The sequence below is a fragment of the Callorhinus ursinus genome, unplaced genomic scaffold, assembly GCF_003265705.2.
Source record: "Callorhinus ursinus isolate GAN/ISIS: 27379988/994484 unplaced genomic scaffold, GSC_fseal_2.0 scaffold34, whole genome shotgun sequence".
Taxonomy (NCBI): domain Eukaryota; kingdom Metazoa; phylum Chordata; class Mammalia; order Carnivora; family Otariidae; genus Callorhinus; species Callorhinus ursinus.
The window spans coordinates 8,681,257-8,701,620 of NW_027397096.1; the positions used below are offsets into that span (position 1 = coordinate 8,681,257).

The window sequence follows — 20,364 nt, forward strand, 5'->3', positions numbered from 1 at the left end:
CAGAAATGCTGCTTCTATTTGGCAGGACTTGTATTCAGCTTGGCCCTTTCCGCCAGGAATGAAGGCTCCTTTGAAAGAAAACAAAATGAATTTTATGACTTTATTCTCTGTGTTCTCCTCTTACAGGGTGTGGGTCCCGGTTTGAAGGGAGGGAACCAGGATCAGGTAGGAAAACGGGTCCTTTATAAAGAAAAGGGAGGTTATTAGAGCTACTCCTCTGAGGGATATAGGACTCCAGGAGGCTCTGCCTCCCCCAAATCTGGAAACAAGACTGGTCTTTAAGATTAAAAAAACCCACTCGAGGACAAAACCTATACAGCCTCCTTACCAAGAAAGGCTCCTGTGCCACCCGAGGCTGGTTTATTGGAATAAAAGGCAAACAGTTTCGTGGAGAGGAGTGCTGTTCAGTAGAACTTTCTGTGGCAATGGAAACACCCTGTAAATCTTCACTGGCCAAAAGAAACTAGGCACACTTAGCCACACGTAGCCACACGTCAGGTGCTTAGCAGCTGACACAATTGAGGAACTGAAGTTCTGGTTTTACTTCAGCCTTAACATGGTCACGTGTGGCTACGAACTGCCCCTTGGCCAGTGCGGGGCCGGGCCGGGCCTGGTTCACATCTGAGTTACTCAACATGGGGGCCTCTGTCCGCCCCCGGATCTGCAGGCTGCTTCCAAGAGCAGACGAACTCAGGCTACCTTACGTGAAGCACCCGGCACGGGGCCTGGCACACAGTCGTGTCAAGCAGGGCCCGGGCCTCTTCTCTCCCCGGCTCCTGGCAGGGCCCCGCCACGGCCGCATGCCGGCCTGTCGCTGTCGCACTCCCAGCTGGGGCAGGCCCCCCAGGTGGTCCCCTCCTCACAGACTGGCTCCCTGGAGTTCAGTTCTGCTGACTCGTGAGAGTCTGTTCTCTTTTTTTCTTGCTGTCAACAGGTCGCCATGCTCGTTTGTCCATCTCCTGTGAGTTAAGGTAATGAGACTCAACCTCTGGAACACGCTTTTGTGTCTGGGCCTCTAAGATTGAGGACCACTGCCTCCCCTGGCCCTCCTCCAGTGTGCTCGGCTGAGGTAGTACTCCGCCGGGAGGCTGCTGGCCAGTCAGCCCGGGGGCCAGCTCTGACCCGATCTGGGTCTCTACCTGCCGGCTAAAATGGGAGGAAGGGACAGGAGGGGTTGGTACTGCCCTGACTCTGGCCCAGCACGCTGGTGTTTTTGAATAGGCACCGTTCAGTCTAGCGTGAGGACGGGGAGCAAGACCGTCTTCGATCCACCCTTTGTGGAGACAAAACCGCTCCTCCTCCAAGCGCTGACCTACATAAATTTCCATCCCCGCTCCACCCTCCTCAGGCCGAGCCGCCAGACCGGGCAGCAGAACAAAGCGTTTCCCTTAGGATTCTGCCAAAGGACACTGTCACTGCCCTTTGACCCGGCTGCCCTAGACCCAGCCCCCCTGCCCTGACTGGCGGCTTACACTCAGGGTGCACCACCGCAGCCCCGGCAGCCGTGTGGGAGCAGCTCAGGAGTGGCGCGGCCTTGCTGGGTGTGTTCTCCAGTTCCCTGTTCAAGGTGTTCGGTCTCTTTCCTTCCGGTCTTTTTCAGGCGTGTTTTTCTTTGCTGCTGAGATTATATTGTCTACAATCCTGTATTTCCACGGATTACCGCCCCCCCCCCCCCCCCCCACAGGCAACAGCATCTTAAACCTCCCCAGCACCGTGCTCGAGGCCTGCCCTCCTTTGAGCCTTTGTTTTCACGCTGCTGGTTGGCAGTGGACGGCAGGTCGTCCTGGGTGCCCAGCGGGTCAGCCGCACAGAACAAGGAGGCCAGAGTGCTGCAGCTCAGCCTCCAGCCTTCACAGCCTCTGGGCAAGGTTCCTTCCTCTTCTCCCCTCAAGTTCCAAGGCAGATCTGCACATAATCAAGCTCTCCCCACACAGGCCCGTGCGCACACCAGCTGTGCAGCTGTATCCGAAAGCTACCATTGGTCTCCCAGGGTCACCTGAAGACTTAACTGAGCACGCTGGCTGGCCTCCGAGTCCGCTCTACCCACATCTTTAAGGCCCATCTCTACACGATAAGTGTCAACGTCTGACCTCACTTGGTGTTTCTTCCTTGGTCTTAAGGCTGGTCCTTTTGCTACACAGTTCCCATCCTCTAGGCTATGCCATGGCAGCTCCCACGTCCTAGTTGTGAGATCTCGAGCAAGTCAAAACACGACCGAACTTCCGTTTCCTCATCTGTTGGAACGGGAATGGCCACATGGCCACATGGCCCAAGCACCTCCACAACTAATGCGGTCTCTCAGGAGCCTGGGACCAGCCTGTGGTCTGTCAACTCTCTTGTCAGTCTTAACTGTCAGACCTCTGGTGTCCTCCACCAGATCAGACAGGCATCTGTAGTGAAATTTTATTACAAAATTATAAAGCAGAGCTCTGTAACAAAAAAAATACACATTTGGGTTTAACACCCAAGGAAGTCTGAGAGAATCTTAATATAAGCCACATCTGAAAGATTTCAAATTCGTACAACATAGTGCACGGATTCCCGTACAGCTTATTGTTACTAGCTCGGATCCAGCCATTCCAAGGCATTATGAACCAGTCGGCTCTCCCAAGTCTTAAAACAAGTCTCAAATGAAATCTCAGAACAATCACAGCCAAAGCTACAGAGTAACTGGAAGAATTAAGATGTTGCATGATAATTAAGACCAAGGATCCATGAGGGGCAAGGGAGAGCACTCAGATAAAAAGTTTTCTACCTAGGTTAGATAGGAACTGAAATGGGATCCCAGCCTTTATTTGGTGTAATAATGATGAATAACAACAAATCAGCGTTGTTAGACACTTTTTTTCCTGAATGGAAACCTTCACCAAAAGAGATTGAGGGGCAAGTTCTTTCTCCAAACTGAGTAAATGATACCAGTTCTAATTCTTACTGAGGTTACTAAACAACCTTCAGGATATTATTTTTAACTTCTGTCTAGGAGGGAATGTGGGAGGTAGGGAGAGCTAAGGCCTCAGCAGTGAAAAGTTTTAAGTAGGGAAAGAGCCAGCTTCTGCCCTGAAGTTATGACTAGATCGTAACTGAGTTGCATTATACAGAGAGAGACCTGTTTCACAGCGGAATCGAGAAGTAGCTGAATCCTCTGCTAAACTGGTAGGCATTGTAAACTGTAGTATGTACTATGTCCAGCAAAAAGGTGAAACGTCCTCTAAGCAGTCCTCTCTCTCGATTCGCCCGATTCCTACAAAGGCTGTCCCAGAATCAAATCATCCAGGACTTGGTATGATGTCGAGGTAAGTGGCCCAGTGTGCAACTGACAACTACTTTACGAAATAAATTTCATTCCTCCGAAGGGGAACAATGGTTGATGATGGGGGAAAGCCAAAGTATGTCTGTACCAATAAGCAGGTCCCCTTGGAGGTTTCCCACTGTTTTCCAACATCCTGACTGGTTCCAGTCTGAGAGAACTTGACTGCATAGCAGGGATGGGATGGGGTGCGGGGTGGCCTGCCAAGGCCCTCAGGTGCATTGGGGTTGCGTAGCTCACCCACAGGTAATGGCAGCCCACACAGCTCCTTCTGATAGCATGTGTCTGTTCTTGGCTAAGCTTCTCCAGCAAACTTAAGCCCTTTGGCTCTTCCAGTGGTAGAACCACCCTAAGAGGGTTTGAGAATATCCAACTCATTGTACGGTCTTTCCTAAAGGGCCTGGAGAATGCTTCTTCCAGACCTGCCCTCAAGTCAGTAGGCTGAGAAAGGAAATGGGAGCAGGGAGTCCCCACTAACCTGGGGAATTAAGACTTGGAGCTGTGTGCCCCAGGGCTGAATCCAGTCTCATTCAGTACCTTCAGATACCCCTTAGCTGTTCAGTTTTGGTCTCCAGGAACTTCACAAAAAGTGTGGCTAGAGAAGAGCAAGGCTCCTCACCTTAGTCTTTATGCCTTCAGTGAGACCCTGTTTAAAACCTCCGTGGGGAAGAGGACTTCATTCTCTGGGGAAAGTCGTTTGCAATTCCTTTGTGATGGAGAAGTCAAAGTTAAGCAGGAAGCCACTGCTTCCACCCAAAACTTTCCCTTTTCTCATAAACTAAAATTAAGGATGGTGCACAGGCCCTAAACTAAAATTAAGGATGGCGCACAGGCCCTAAGAGCAGCAGAGATGATCCCCGGGCCATCTCACACACACGACTCAAACTTCCCTGCAGATGCTTTCTTTGCTGGCTCCCAAGGTTCGGTCAGGAGACTCAACTGCTTCCAATCCCAGCACTTAAGGAAGCAACCTGTAAATGACTTTGAAATTTTTCAATAGCATTTGTGTTTCATTTCTCACCAGAGAAAGTTTACTGGTCCAAATTTAGTCCTAAGGAGGATCACTATTGGTCTGGTAAGCTAACATCTTTTTGATCTGAAGAAACGAATGTTAGGCAATGCAGCAAGAGACTAGCAAAGCTGGTTAAAGCACAGAAAGCCAGAGAGACCAGAAAGAAATCCAAATGTGCTGGGGCGGAAGAGAACCATTTCTACCAGGACTTCTGACGGTTGGAATGCAGATAGGCGGCTCAGGGATGGCTGGGGTGCAGGGGGAAGGGGAAAACTGTTAAGTTTACAGAGGAAGGGAGGAAGATCTGGTCCAAGTTCTGGAAAAATCCTCTCTTCATCAATTACCATCATTACCCCAAGATCACTGGAACCAGGGACTTGCCCACGCGATCTGTACCAGTTCCCACCAGCCTCGGGCTCCGCCGGCTGAGAGGTGTGCCGCCGAGGCAGGACAGGCATGCCCAGAGGTGACCGCATCTTTGCTCGAAGATTTTCTTGTTAGCCTGCCCCTCTGCAAGCTAGCCAATCTGGAGCCCAGACCCTTCCAGCTCCATCCCTGTAAGGCACTGAAGAAGCCGGCGCCAGCCCTCAGGATCGGAAGACGTGCACGGCTCGGATCACGTACTGCCGGCAGATGGGACACTCGTTCATGCGCTTGCCGCACTTGGTGCAGGTGACCATGTGGCCGCACTCTAGCAGGACACAGTCAATGGGTGAGTCCATGCAGATCCTGCACAGGTTCTCCTCCATGCTGGGCGGCACCGCTCCATCTGGACAAACAGGGCAGAGAAGGGGTGGAGGGAAGAGAAGCCCGTAAGTGCAGGGGGCGGTGGGGGGACGGAGGACGGAGAGAAGGGGCATGCTGCGGACACACCCCCAAATCCACACACTGCCCTCAGCTAGAACTCCAGGTATCAGGCCCCCGTTCCTTGTTTCATCCACACCTCTACTGGTCAGGCTGTAGAGGTGCAGAACAAAGTACGTGGAGATCAAATACAACCCAGAACAGGACAGCTAAATAAGGCAGAGTCCTCAAGGCTTCAAAGAATTTTCAGACAGTTGAGGCTGTAATGTGAGTAAGTGGCACTTAGGGACTCATTATCCCCCGAGGCAGAACATGCTGAAAAGATAAAAACTGTTTCTAAAAAATGTGATACAAAGGGAACTGTAGTGAATGGTTCATGAAGGATCGCAAGGCTTCTCAGTAAACCTATCCCCAACTGAATACAGCCAAGGGTCCTGGGGGGCCCCTGTGCTGTCCCACAACCTTCCCCAGGGCTTCCTCTGAGGAGGCTTCCTGGTGGAAGAGCCCAGCAGAGATCACGGCTCCCTCTTCTGTGCTACCCCCACACCAGCTTCTCACATGGAATTAAAATGTCTAACTTCTTAGCTCCCCCATGACTCTATGCGCTCCTTAATTCAACCAATTCGCTCAATTTCTGCAACTATATACTTAGTATTTGTTGGATGCTCTGAGGTCAGATCTTCCTCTTTGAATCCCGAAAATGCCAATCACGTGGCAGGGGTTCTCGAAATGTCTGATAAATGAACACCTCCCAAGGGACTCCGAACAGCTCACATTTGTAGAATGCTGTGCCAGGCAGGGTCCTAAGAGTCTTGCATATTTTAACTCTTTGAATCCTCGTGAAAACTACGAAGTAGGTACTCTTACTACTCGTTTTATAGCCTTGAGGCCACTGAGGCCAAGGAGTTAAGTGGCTTGCCCAAGGGCACACAGCTGCTGAGCAGAGCCAGGATTCAAATCCAGGCAGGCAGGCCTTCTGGGCAAGAGGCCTGACGACAGGGACTCTCAAATCAGTATTAACTGCTCAGGGCACAGAGTTCTCAGTAACAGCTAGCTGGCTTACGTGAGCGGGGAGGTGCGGAGGGCATGGCCAGTACCCCACTTTAGTGCGAACAGAACCACCTTCATGTCCAAAGACCTAGCCATCCCCAGCAGGTTTTAAATGGTGGCCTGAAGCCCCAGCTGGGGCTCCACGCTCAGTGCTGAGTCGGCTTGAGATTTTTTTCCCTCTCCCTTCCCCTCTCTGCCCATCCCCCTACCCTGTACACTTGCTCTCTCATTCTCTCAAAATAATAAAATCTTTATAAATTGTAGCCTGAACCAGGGAGCAGCCATAAGTAGGGAGCTGGCTTCGTACCAGTCACCTGTCCCACTCCACAGGGGAATTCTCTGTACTCTGCTGCCCGGCACTTTCTTCTGCTTCCTAGACTATTCAAAAAGTCAACACTTAGGGGGGCTAGCTGTGAAAGGCAGTGAAACCGATTTACCCCTCTGGAGCAGCTGTTGGCCCTAACAGGGGTTTGGAAAAGGGCTGAACTGTACCTATAACTGAACTGGAGTGAATTATAGAATATCATATTAATTTTCTTAGGAATAACAGACTCAACCGACTCAGTTACCAGTATTCCCCCAGGGAATCAAAAAAGAAGGGAAGACAGCAAGTGGAACAGCCCGATCTTGGTACTGGGTGGGGGACTAGAACCCACAAGGGTTTTGGGGAGCTAAGAAATCAACTCTTCAGGATTTAACAGCTGGAAGACTGCCCCATTCTGAGCAAAAGGCCTTTTTGCCAAATAACAAATTTGGAGTCTTCTGAAAGTTTTAAAATGGTTTGCAGGCCCCCAACGCTACTCTGAGAACATTCTCTCTTGGGGGAAGAGCTCACAACCACACAGCCTTGAAGCTTTCAAAAAGATAGAAGGTATTTTAGAACGAAGCCCAGACCCAGCCAGATGCCTGCAGTGCGTCCTGGGGTCCCCGAAGGCCCCCTGGTGGTCTTGAACACACTGATGGGTGCGTAGCAGCTGAGGTGGTATATGCGCCTCGTGTCCAGAGAGCACACAGGTGACCCCTTTCCTGCTCTGTCTCCAGAGCAGCTCTAGCCACCGCCCAGCCCTGTACAAACAAGGCTCAGGTCACCTCCCTTTCTTTCTGGTTGGTACCAGAAGTTGTCAAGCATCCCAAGTGATCTCCCTGAAGGTCCACAGAGACCCTCCCCACTCGGACCAAAACAGAGTGAAAACCGTAAGGGAAGGAGTGCCGTAGCAGCAGGGGTATGAAAAATGAACCGGATGCGACACATGGCCATCACTCACTTTGCTAAATATTTTACAAATGCTCACTCCCGAGCTCTGGCAGCCCCGAGACCTGCAAATCAAGCTGTCCCTGGGTCTGCCACTCTTCACCCTTCCTGGTGAGGCAAGAATGAGAATTTTTAAAGATGCTGAGAAGCCCTGCTTCCCTGTGCATTTCCCCCAGCTCACTCTCTCGACGCCACTACGCTCAGAATTCTTAGACTGCTAAGAGGAAGCAGGGTTGGCAGAAGGGAAGGACCACAGAGCTCAGAGCCTAAGCATGGTCCCAAGCAGAAGCAACTACATACCGTTTTGGTCTTCAGCACCACACACTGAAAAGGAAAGAGAAAGAAGAGGTCTGCATATGTGACAGCGTGAGCAAAGTCTCCCACCAGCCCGTCTAACTGCCGCCCTCGGACTGTTTCCCTGGCCTGGGGACCCGGCTGGCGGAGAGCCCGGCCGGACGCACGCCCTCCCCTCACATGCTGAGAGCTCGCGCACAGCCCCTGCCGGTGTGTCTGATCCGGTCTTAAGAGAAACGGATTCCGCCGGCGCGCGTGAACAACACTGCCACGTAGGCAGGACACTGCACGGGCACAGTACCCTCTTCTATCGCTTCTGAAGCCCGCGTTAGAACCGGCTGTTCCAGTCAGCCAAGGAGTCTGGATGGAGTGCCCCGGTGGGGCCATGTCCTGTTCCCCAGGACCTCACAACGCTATGGAGATTCTGGGGACAGCCCCAAAGGGAAGTGAGTCTGACTAGAGGACTGGTCAGACATCCCAACTCTGATGAACCAGTGGGATGAGAGAGGAGAGCCTGGAATCGGACTTAACCACTAACAGCAGGCAAGGAATCAAAATGCTGATTGCAGGAGCTAAATCAGTCGGGGAGAGGGGAAGGTTCTGGGTAAAATTTTAGGAAATTAGTTTAAAACAGTCAAACACACTCCTCTTCTGCAGGACTTCTCTGCCTTTCCTATCTACCAGGAAGATCTGGGTTTTTTTTCCCCAAACTCAATTAACCACAAACCTAGACAACTTACCTTATTGGGCATCGCCTAAAAATGATACTGTGTAGAATGCTTTGGGAAATGACCATAGGGAAAGCCCAGGCTCAGGCAGCATAGATCTATTTCCCTTGTGCCATGGGTTCACCTCTCCATCTCCCAACTGTTGAGAACAGTACTGCTGAGGTACTAGCGGGGATGGCAGGGTGACAGGGGTGGGAAAGGCTACGGACTCAGTCCAGGAAATCTTCAGTGAAACCCAGGCTCTACAATAAAAGGGTAATGCCAGGGGCGCCTGGGTGGCTCAGTCAGTTGAGCGTCCACTCTTGGTTTCGGCTCAGGCCATGATCTCAGGGTGGTGAGACTGAGCCCCGTGTTGGGCTCCACACTCAGCGAGGAGTCCACTTGAGATCCTTTCCCTCTGCCCCTCCCCCTACACGCATGCTCTCTCTTTCCCTCAAATAAATAAATCTTAAAAGGGGGGGGGCGGGTAGTGCTAATAATGCCTATTTCACAGGCCACCCTGAGGACTGAATAAATGTTTACGGAGCCTAGCCTGGTCCTGGCACTCAACTTCAAATAGCAGCTATTATTAGCCGGTGCCAAGGTGGAAGGTGACTCCTTGCTTGGCTAAGCGCACGGAAACCAAGTCAGGCCATGCCGTCAGGCTGCAGAACGAGAGCAAGTGCCCCCTGGACAGCGCCTCACCCAGGTGCTGGAGCCCCTTCTGGTCCTTGTACAGCCGCGTCACCCTCTCCATCAGCTCCCACTTCTCGCAGCAGCCCTTGTAGTTGACGAAGTTGCGCGCCAGGATCTCTTTCAGCTGCCGCACGGTCAGACCTTCAATGTCCTCCAGGTCAGTCAGGTCAGACAGAGAGGCCCGCCGGCCCGGGACGAAGCTGTCCTCTGAGTCGACAGACTGCAATGGCAATGGTGGGATTGGTGGGCTCAGCTCTCACCTCCCAAGCTCTCTCTCCGAGGACCCCGGAGCACTCACTAGGCCGTGCCCACGGGGACTGACCTCAAGAAGAGCGGGAGCGGAGGCAGGAAGAGTGCCTGGCATGGCGCTCTGCATGGCCAAAGAGGCCACAGTCTCTTCCTGACCCGTGGTTCTGGGCTCGGGCACGGCCAGCCCCCAACCAACCCATCAGTGGGACAAGTAGAAGGGGCATCGGTGTGAGTCACATGGCCCTGATTTTGACTCCTCCACGGACTGATGCTAAACACTATGGAGCCAGCTGCTCCCCGACCTCGGCCTGTCTGCCCCTCCATACAGGAGACCCAGCACTCCCACCGCACCGGGTTCCTGTAAAGACTAAATGTAGCAGCACAAGAAACCAGCAAGCCTGGTGCCGGTCTCTGCTCTCCCCGCTGCTGCCCTGTGGAAGGGGCAGACTTCCCTGGCGAACATGCCTCTGTGCGCAACCTCGACCACAGCTTTGTGGCCCCGCTGGCTGGCCTACCACGGCTGAGGCCTGACCCCTGCTCATCCTTCCTCCTGATTTTCCGACCTCTTTCCTGTGACGATGGCTACTGTGTGCTAGCAGCAGACGAAAAGAACAAGATTTGCACAGCAGCACCGGGAGCCCGCCCACCGGCAGCTTACAGGAAGTCAAGAGACTAGAAACGAGGGGGCCGCGAGGCTCCCCGGTCTCCACTGGGAGCTCACCACTCTGCCATAACAACTGACAGCTTCGAAGGCTAATCTGGAAGGCTAACACTAAGCTCCACCCCTGACAATAGAACTGTAGGACTGTCATCACACACGGATTTTTCTGCATGTCTGAGTCCGCTGGGAGGGTCCTAATCACCGCCTACCACCACCAGAGAAAAGAGCAAACGCAAAGGCACGGACCCGAGCAGAGGCCCCACCTGGGTCTCATCCTCAGCAGGTGCTCTGGCTGTGCTCTCCAGGTAGACGGGCTCCTCTTGGTCCTGAGACACATGGCCATTGGCCTGTGGGAAGAGAAAGGTGCCATCACATGCACAGAGATGCGGGCCTCTTCCCAGCTCATTCCACATCCAAACACGTTCCCATCTCCCCAGGAACCTGGTGTCTCAAACGATAGCATTTCAGAAGCCTGCTCCCTAGTACTGACTTTGTCGGGCAGAGACGCGACACAAAGAGATTTCAACTCCAAAACGAGAAGGTCGCTAATTTGCTCCCCACCAGGATGGCATGAGAGGCCGCTCACCGTCAGTGTGGTCTCAGTTCGAACAGGCCAAGCGCGAGGAAGAGCACAGGTCCACGCCACTGCAGGACTGCTCTCTAACGGCCATCCGGTCTCTCCTGGACACCGAGCCCCACCGCCCTCCCCATTAACTCCCACCCACTGTCCTGGGCTCTGCCCCGAGCAGCAATGGGCACCGCTTTCTTACAGACCGTTCCCACCATGTCTTTCTGCCTCCACGCTACATCTCCCTGGCTTCCTCCCCTGATACGGAGGAAACAGTTCTTAGACCCTCACCACTCTGTCCAGTCATTGCTCCCACATTCTAGAAATGGGCTCCAACCAGCAGCGCTCACTAGTACTAAGAACTATCTTGAAGCCTGGTCAAAAATTATTTTAATGCACCTAAGAATCTATTAGCCTAAAACTATAAAGACAGATGTCTATGCTTAAGGAGTTTGGAATGCTAACTTCTCAAAAGGTTTTGCCAAACAGTAGTTCAAACTGTGAGCCTCCTCGTCCCATCACCCTTTAAGCCACAAACCCCTCACCAGACACTCTTCACTGACTGCTCCCTCCAGGCAAAGGGCCTGGTATGAGCCCGGAGCAAAGACATGTCTGAGCTCACAGGCCTTTCCTTTAGACTCTCGGAACACCAATAAAGGGAACAGTCCCAGGAAACCAGTCACCCATGGCCTCAACCACTCATTCCAGATTAGGATGCCTAACATAGAGCTGGTTAAGAAGAGGCAAATAACGGGGCGCCTGGGTGGCTCGGTCGTTAAGCGTCTGCCTTTGGCTCAGGTCATGATCTCAGGGTCCTGGGATCAAGCCCCACATCGGGCTCCCTGCTCGGCGGGAAGCCTGCTTCTCCCTCTCCCACTCCCCCTGCTTGTGTTCCCTCTCTCGCTGTGTCTCTGTCAAATAAATAAAATCTTTAAAAAGAAGAAGCACATAACTATAGTGGAAATGAAAGTAGAAATCACCACCACCATCCAAAATGCCAAGTGGTAAGAGAAGCATGCACACAGCATATGTGTACGGGGATGCATCCCACACCCTCTCCCCTTAGCTTTATGGAAATGTGGCACCCACCAGTCTCCTGGTGTCACCTTGGAGTTACAAAGTCTCTCCGAGCCTAACCTGTTCCTAAGGAAGGGCTTCTGTATGTCCTTTTTTTTTCCCTAGGAAGAGAAACTGGATGTCCCACTGCAAAGCATGCTCTCGTCTCTTCAGTTTGCCTACTGGCTAAATTAAAATCTCTTAAATAGTATCTGTCCACCATTTTGCTTCCTCCACCCACTTCTTTCCCACTGCCAGGGCACTAGGGGCAAAGGGCAAGAACTCGGGGGGGCAGGCGCCCTGGGCAGACTGGCATCCTAGGTGCGGGTAGTCTGCACAAGTCACTTGACTTCCCCACGTCTGTTCTCCTGGCTTGACAAACGCAGATCTCACCGGGACAGGGGATGCGAGCTGGCACCTGCGTGGGACCCGTAGCAGAAGTTTGGAATTTCTGGTTAACGACAGGAAGTTTAGAACCCCCTGCTTTCATTGCAAAATCCACCTGAAGGTTCTTCAGGGAAAAACAATTCCCTCCAGTTACGCCCTGGGCCACCCCAGACAGGAGTGCTCCACTGAGCGGAGGGAGAAGCCCGCGCGGGAGGCGGACGCCAGGCAGAGCTCGCCTCAGGCCTGGGGACAGCGCGGCCGCCAGGGGAGCAGAGTGCGGTCCAGTCTTTATGCCTCGGTGCCCGCCAGAGCTGAATCAGGGACCCAGTGCTCACACACCGGAGGCCGCGGCCAGCCACGCCGCACACAACCCTGGTGCTGCGCCAGCCGGACGGAGCTCCCAGCTCTTCAGAGCTGCTGTCATGCCAGCCAGTCCTCCCAACAGCCTGCCAGGAGCCACACTGCCCTGGGATTACTAGCCCCATTTCACTGCTGAAGGCTCGAAGTTTGCCTGAGGTGACCAAAGAGCGACAGATTGGTCCGAATGCCCCAGCTATGGCCCAAGCCATATACACCAAAGGGTCACTGAGGCACTGAAGTCTTATCTACGGGACACCATCAGCCCTCACGCGCTGGTTATGTCTCCTGGCCTCACCGGAGCCCAACAGCTGCTTTGCGCGTCTACCCCGCCTCCCACGGGAGCCTTCTGAGGGCACCCACCATTCTGCATGGCCCCTGCCCGGTTCTCAGTCCAGCCAACGGGCCGCTCTTCGCTGGCCATTTCTGAGCCCTCCCGGGACGATGACAAGGCAACTTCCCGTTCGAGAGCGTGCCAACCATGACCTGGCCCAAGCAATGACTGGCCACAGAAGCCATGACCACCCCCCTTCCCTCGACATGTGCCTTTCCCTCTGTGCCGTGTGATGGTTCCCGACCCACTAAGACGACCGTAACAAAGGTAAGCAAGAGGGCAGTCTGAACAGAACCAAATTTAGAGAGTTAACAGTGAGTTTTCTCAAAATGTTTCTGGAACGAGTTTTTAAAAAATGACTAGCTGGGATAGGTATGTATTAAAAACACAAAATTACCTGGTACCGTGCATGATCATCTCTGAAAAAAACCCAAACAGGAATCTGAGGTCCAGAAAACATCCCTGCAGCAATAGGCAGAAGGGTCTCCCCTAATCATACCGCCCCCCTCCCGCCGCAGTGCAGGCAGGGGAGCAGACTGAGCCCGCAAAGCGGCAGACACAGGCAGGGGCCGCAAACCGGCGCGTACCTGCTGGCTTTCCTGAGCCGGGGCCGGGGACACAGACGTGGCTTGTGCGGGTGAAGAGGGGAGGCTTGCCGAGGTAGGAGGTACTGTGCCGGCGTGAGCCTGGGCCAGGAAGGCCTGCTGCTCGGGGAAGTCGGGGGACAAGGGGGGAGCACGAGTCCTGCCCTCCTGAGAAAGTACACGCTGCTGGTCAAGCACCAAGAGCACCAACTCCTCTTTCTCCCGGCACATTTCGGTAGAGATGTCATGGAGGCTGAGATAGTCCCTCAGGTCCTTCACCTTCATCTTCATGAGCTCCTCCCGCCGAAAGGCTGTGGCTCGGAACCGCTGGCAGAGGAGGCAGAGGTGGGGGCCGTTCCCCACTTGGCTCGAACAGGTCATGCAGAAATTCTTCTTGCAGTCCAGGCAGGTCTGCTGCTTAGACCAAAGGCAGAGGGAACCATGTCAGACTGAGAACAAGACAGAGCGGGAGGGGGGCTCAGGGCCGCCATGTCTAGCGGGACTCCCCTGATCACTCCTGCTGGTACGAAGCTACCTCCTGTACATCAGGGTGCAAGCTACCTTGATTTCAGTAAACACCACTCACAGGTGGCAGACCCCCCCCGTAGGCACCTGTGTGCCCACATCCAGGACACTACATTCATTATTCCAGTTGAGACTTACTTTTTTCATTGCAGATAGAGAAACAGAGGGTTTCGATTCTAATAAAAAAAACCACATTTTCATTTAGTCTGCCTCCTCCATTTCTTTATGGTGTCATCTTGGGTGTGTAACTTAGTCTCTCTGGCCCTCAGTTCCCTCATCTGTAAAATGGGGGTGATGACAGTACCTACACCTCATGATTGCCCTACAGTTAAGAGACAACGCATTTAGCGTATGTGACACATGATTCTTCAGGGTAAGTATTAACTCTTTTAATTATTATTGTTAGGAAACGCGAGCTAATTTTGGAAGCCAGGATTCAAATCCTGAACTATGATTTTTTTCTACTTTATTGCTGAGAATAGAAAGCAAATGCGTAAGTACGATGGTGATTATTATTCATATTATTGATTAAATTTACTGAGAGGCTACTAGGTGCTAGAGAGCTTGTCATTTAATTTTCAAAGCAACCCCGCAAAGTATTACTCTATGACTGTATCACGTATTAACATACATCATCGGGGCGCCTGGGTGGCTCAGACGGTTAAGTGTCTGCCTTCGGCTCAGGTCATGATCCCGGGGTCCTAGGATCCAGTCTGGCATTGGGCTCCCTGCTGAGCAGGTTGCCTGCTTCTCCTTCTGCCTGCCCCTCCCCCACTGCCTATACTCTACCTCTGTCAGATAAAAAATAAAACATCTTAAAAAAAAACTACATCACTAATAATTATTAATGTACCTCCCTATCTCAGACAAAGCAAGCGAGGCCTAGAGAGATGAAGCATCGCACTCAAGGGCGGGCAGGGACCAGCAGAGCTGGGGTTCACGCTCAAAGCCTGTCCCTGTGGAACGCCCACAGTCACGCCCTTCCCACCAGGCCATGCTGCCAGACTCCGCCCCGCCCAAGCCGACAGCAGGACCCAGTCCAGGGCCTGGCTCTCCATCGCCAAACCCCCGCCCAGTGCCCCATCCACAGAGGCTTTGCCCAGGCTCCCCGACCCCAGGAAGGCCCACTCAGAGTGCGGGGAATCCAGTGGCACAGAACAGCCTATCCAAGACAAATACTCAGACAGCTACGGGGGGGCGGGGGGGGGGCGGGTAAGGGGTGGAGCCTCTGGAGCCGATCGGGGAGCTCGTCCTTTGTGCGCGCGCGGGGTCTCAGCCGCACAACGAGAGCCCGCAGTCGGCACACAACAGCACACGCCACACCACACCAGAGCTTGCTCGACTCACAGGAAGCAAATCCTCAGCCTCTCGCACCACAGGCTGAGCCTGCACAGTGACATCTGACTGAGCTCTGCTCCAGCCGAGTGCAGGCCGCACTCCCACAGCAGAGAGAATTCCTGGGCACACGGGGATGGTCCCGGGAGCACACTCACTAGTCCTTCAAAGAAATGAAGAACTTTTCATCCTCTGGTGACTTGAGCATTAACCTATTTCTGCTCCCTCTTTTCTAAATAGAGAAAACTGAATGCAAACTAACAAGAATGCCCGGGAGACAGATTCTCATAATCGAAATCAGACTCGTGCGGGGCTGGAGAAGTCTGCACAGCTGAGGCAGTGGTGCCTAGCTTTGTCCAGGTGTCCTGCGTGTCGAAAGGGAAACGGGCAGAATGTTCGCCACCCAGGTGTGACTATGGATACTGAAAGGTGTTTCGAAAGGACACATATCAAGCTCCCTCCACTCTCTCTAGTTACGGCCAGACCATAAAATCTTCAGAGGCCGACTTAAAAGGATGCATGGCTGCACTAGCATCATAACGGTTCTGGGACCTGCAGCCACTCAGGTGGAAATTGGACGTTTGGGGCTCTTGGGGGTTCCTTTATATCGAAGGTTTTTCTATCGGGAAATGAAACGCGTTTAGGATGGCTGAGAGTGGAAGGAAGAGGCTTCAGTGTCAGACGCTGTAGGACATGGAACGTGACTCAAGTCCATGCAGTCTGACAAGACCTAGCCTGACACAATTAAAAAGCCCTGAGATGCTCCGTCAGCTAGATCCAAACAACTCTCTATTCTTTCTTCAAACATGCACGGCTTATTGGAGGCGGGACCAGAACGCAAAGGCAGCACCCCAGCTTCTCCGCGCCCCCCGGCGCACCAGGGACTCTGAAGTCGGCCCGCATCCAAAACACGGCCTCTAGGGATAGGACGGCGCTCCAGGCTGCGCTCCCGGTTTGCAAAGAAGCCGGCTACCAACACAGACAGGCAGAAAGCGCGAAGGAAACATCCGTCTCAACACGAGCAAACCGCGCGCGACTGAGGAAGCAGGTGGCCTGAAAGATGAATTAGTGGAGCCAACATGCTTGCAGACACACTGAGAGGACACGCAAACCTCCAGCAGCAAACGGCCGCACCAACGTCAGGGACCTGCGGGGCGTGCTCGCCCTTGCGCCTCTGCCCTTCCCTCTTCCTACCGGGCCACACACGCACTCCCCCAGACTCTTCGGCCGGGCGGGGCTCCTCCTCACTGGCCTTCCTCTAGGCTCCTTCTCTCTTTTTCTTTCTTTCTCTTTCTTCTTTCTTTCTCTCTCTCTCTAAGATTTTATTTATTTGACAGAGACATAGCAAGAGCAGGAACACAAGCAGAGACAGAGGGAGACGGAGAAGCAGGCTTCCCGCGGAGCAGGGAGCCCGACACGGGGCTCGATCCCGGGACCTTGGGATCATGACCTGAGCCGAAGGCAGACGCTTAACGACTGAGCCACCCAGGCGCCCCAACATGCTTTTCAACATGCTTAGCATGCTGGTCCCTGAGCCTGGTCACCATCACTGTCCTCTTTGCTCCTTCTCTGTTCCCTACTCCACAGACTATAAATGATATTTTTATAAAAAGGTTCAAACAAACCTACGGCAAATTCACGCTGCCTCATTTAAACAAAGGTCTTTCCTATTCCTTTCATGCTAATTACTTTGCCACTTCAGCCAGCAATTGTTCCTAGCACTTCTCAGTGTAAAACAATGAAAACAGTAAGATCTATGACTACCCAACAGACTCTAGATGCACCTGAGGAGTCCTTAAAACAACCACCTTAAATAGAGCAATTTCTGGGGCGCCTGGGTGGCTCAGTCGTTAAGCGTCTGCCTTCGGCTCAGGTCATGATCCCAAGGTCCCGGGATCGAGCCCAGCAACGGGCTCCCTGCTCAGCGGGAAGCCTGCTTCTCCCTCTCCCACTCCCCCTGCTTGTGTTCCCTCTCTCGCTGTCTCTCTCTCTCTCTCTCTCTGTCAAATAAATAAATAAATAAATAAATCTTTAAAAAGAAATAGAGCAATTTCTTCATCTATAAAATGGGAAGAGGGGTGCCTGGGTGGCTCAGTCGGTTAAGCAACTGCCTTCGGCTCAGGTCATGATCCTGGAGTCCCGGGATCGAGTCCCGCATCGGGCTCTCTGCTCAGCGGGGAGTCTGCTTCTCCCTCTGACCCTCTTCCCTCTCATGCTCTCTATCTCTCATTCTCTCTCTCTCCAATAAATAAATAAAATCTTTAAAAAATAAATAAATAAATAAAATGGGAACAAATAATAGTATATATTTCGTTAAGGATTCAAAGAGAGAAGACATGTGAAACGCCAAGCTCAGTGCCGGGCATGTGACAAGTCGCCCCTGGGCCTCCTTCCATTTCACCTCAGATCCCAAAGCCACCCCCCTGTCTCCATCCCTGAGTAGACTGAGGCCATGTGGCACCGAGCTCCTTCTAGTCCCTGCTTCGGCCTCCATCTATAGACTCAATCCTCCAGTCTCAGTATAAAGGGAGCAGCACCGCAGCCTGCTGTACCACAGTCCCCTGCGACCCGCAGCGGCCTCTCCGGTGGTGTCCTCACGGTGACCGGGGCAGCCAGGCACATCACGACAAAGCTCTGCTACGTGCCCAGCCTCACTGCACTACAGCGAGGCGCAGGCAAAATGCCAATCCTCCTTCAGCTTGTGGGTACAAAAGGACGGGTGGTCAGCACAGCAGGCTGCAGGAATTTGGACATGCTGAATGTCTTCTGGGAGACAGCCTGAGCGTTCAAAGAGCTGGGTTTGAATCCTAGCTCCGCCATTTAATAACCATGTGATCTTGGGCCACTACCTATGGAGCCGGAAAAGGAGTATTTCCATCTCTCCTATGCCATTTATCAGGAACTTGACAAATACAGTTTCTTTCTTTCTTAACTGTTACACTCTAAACCTCAGTGTCTCATATGTAAAATGGGAGTTTAGGGACCCTAAAACCTCTACCATAGAGTTACTGTGAGGCTTAAATGAAACCAAAAGATCTAAATTGCTCACAAAAGTCCCTGGCATACAGCACATAGCTTAAAAAGTAGCTTTCCGGGGAGCCTGGGTGGCTCAGTCATTAAGTGTCTGCCTTCGGCTCAGGTCATGATCCCAGGGTCCTGGGATCGAGCCCCGCATCGGGCTCCCTGCTCAGCGGGAAGCCTGCTTCTCCCTCTCCCACTCCCCCTGCTTGTGTTCCCTCTCTCACTCTCTCTCTCTAAAAAAATTTTTTAAAGTAGCTTCTCCTCTTATATTTCCCATCATTGCCACTTTAACCTCACATCCAGGGCTACAGACCTACCTCTCTCTTCTGCAGACAAATGCAGAATGCAGGTCGGGGTTCACCCTCAGCCCCGGTCGTGCTTGACCTTGGAGAATGGGCTGCCTCTGGGCACTGGAGCAAGGATGGCCCACACCCACATGCCATCACCCAGCCAGTGACTTCCCCTGCTGCTCGCTAATCTGGAAAACACAGCTGCCGAGCATTTCTCATGAAATCGCTACAGGAAAGAAGCCCCAGTCTTTGTCCTGCTGGGGTCTAGATGTACATGAGATGTCCTCGGCACTGCGTGGGATACAAAGACCAAGCCAATCTGCAGTCAGGCGTTCACGACGACAGCTAATGAAGGGAGTGACACCAGTGTCTGCCGCATGCCGCACGGTGCTGGGGCCCTTGGTGGCCCACCTCATGTTATTCTCACGACCCTGTGAGATAGGCATGACGGCCGTACCCCCATTTTAGAGATGGGGGGAAAGAATCTTCAGAAAGGTTAGGTCATACAGCTAGTAAGCAGCAGAGCTGAGGTCTGAATTCAGGCCTGTCTGGGTCCAAATCGACGCTGAGATGCTTTGGTTTTGGGTGGCTTTTCTGTAATGCTTTTGTGAAAGGATCCAGTGTGGGTTACTGGCACCGCAAAGGCAAGGTGGCAGGCACTGTGGAGGGGTCAGCAGACTTGCCCGAGGGCTGAGGCTGTAGCGGCCGAGCTGGCCAAGAAGGCCAAGAAGTCAACACTCACCTTCCTGGCCATGTTTGCGAAGTGGGCCCCACAAGCCTTGCAGCTTGGTTCCGAGCCTGTTGGGGAAGGGAAGGAGCTGTACCCAGGGTTGGAATAGGCCTGCGTCCTGGCTCCCTGGGCTGGTGGGGCCTCCTCAGGCTGTCCATCCAAGCAGAACCAGTTGCAGCAGGTTGCCCACATGATAAAATCTGGTGCAAGGGAGGAAGGGGAGAAAGGTCAGAGTTAAGACACACCTCTGCTCCACTCCCCCATTCCCGAGGGCGCCCATGAGCAGGGCTACTCAGTCCACACCTGCTGCCAGAGTCAGGGGTCGAGGTGAGGACGTGTTTTCGGGGGCCACAAATTCCTTGCCACCTCCTGCTTCACCACAGTTGCCACTGCTCCCAGGAGGAGAGCACAGACACCAGATCTGCCAGGACAACATGGGATGCCGAGCTGGCGCACTACCTCTGAAAGGTTGCTGAACCCTGCTGTGGTTTAATGAGATCTAATTTTGAATAAAAAATGGACTTAGCAATTACAAGTGGCCTGAAACCCTCTTTATTCAGGGACACGAACCTGCTCCTAGAGCTCAGAGACATGGAACTTTATCACACGCGTGTGATCCCATATTCACGCTGACCGTGGAGAGGAGGGGTATTATCTCCTTTACACGGATGGGGCCACCCAGGCTCAGAGAAGTCCAGGTCGCACCACTAATATACAGAGAACGGAGATTCTGAAAACCCAGGTCTTCTGACCCTAAACCTAATGTTCTTTTCCTAGACCATACCGCCCCTCCCTTGATTTTCCCTTCGCCGGCCAACAGCACGAACTACTCTTACCTTTGTACTTCCAATTCTACCTAAACCTGTCCCTTAGCACCTCTCTCTGTTCTGCCTGCTGCCACTACACCATACATTCCTTGAGGGCAGGGCAACTTATTCCTGTGTCTACTGCAGCCGAATAGCGTCGTGCACACAGAAGATGCTCAACTAATGTGTGTCGTCTTGCTGAACAGGTGCCTCGGTGGATTTATTAAGAAGTTTTGGAATAGGATTCCCATTTTACATATCAAATATGGGTAGTAGGGACAAAGGGATAGATGACTTTTTAAGATCACAGAGGAAAACCCAATCCCTCAAATGTCAGAA

At 52.9% G+C, this 20,364-nt stretch overlaps 1 protein-coding gene and 1 long non-coding RNA gene across 13 annotated transcripts in view; both read right to left on the reverse strand.

Moving 5' to 3' along the window:
* Window positions 1–86: 86 nt before the first annotated feature.
* LOC141370412 (uncharacterized) lies at window positions 87–4,109 on the reverse strand. The gene is made up of 2 exons (XR_012374437.1): window positions 1,473–4,109; window positions 87–959 (listed from the first exon to the last, which is right to left on the reverse strand). It is a non-coding gene; the product is annotated as an uncharacterized lncRNA (long non-coding RNA).
* Window positions 4,110–4,289: 180 nt separating this feature from the next.
* RFFL (ring finger and FYVE like domain containing E3 ubiquitin protein ligase) overlaps window positions 4,290–20,364 on the reverse strand; it is a 61,730-nt gene continuing 45,655 nt past the window's right edge. For 9 of the 12 annotated variants that reach the window (XM_025851256.2, XM_025851251.2, XM_073879446.1 and 6 more), the window contains 6 exons: window positions 19,232–19,419; window positions 13,322–13,732; window positions 10,296–10,379; window positions 9,132–9,342; window positions 7,726–7,749; window positions 4,290–5,088 (listed from right to left, as the gene is read on the reverse strand). In XM_025851256.2, coding sequence (XP_025707041.1) covers window positions 4,907–5,088; window positions 7,726–7,749; window positions 9,132–9,342; window positions 10,296–10,379; window positions 13,322–13,732; window positions 19,232–19,411 — 1,092 coding nt within the window. In that variant the 5' untranslated portion in view covers window positions 19,412–19,419 and the 3' untranslated portion in view covers window positions 4,290–4,906. Of the gene's footprint in view, window positions 5,089–7,725; window positions 7,750–9,131; window positions 9,343–10,295; window positions 10,380–13,321; window positions 13,733–18,516; window positions 19,185–19,231; window positions 19,420–19,522; window positions 19,636–20,364 lie in introns of those variants that run through there. The other 3 variants (XM_025851249.2, XM_073879451.1, XM_073879452.1) reach the window with 3 other exon arrangements.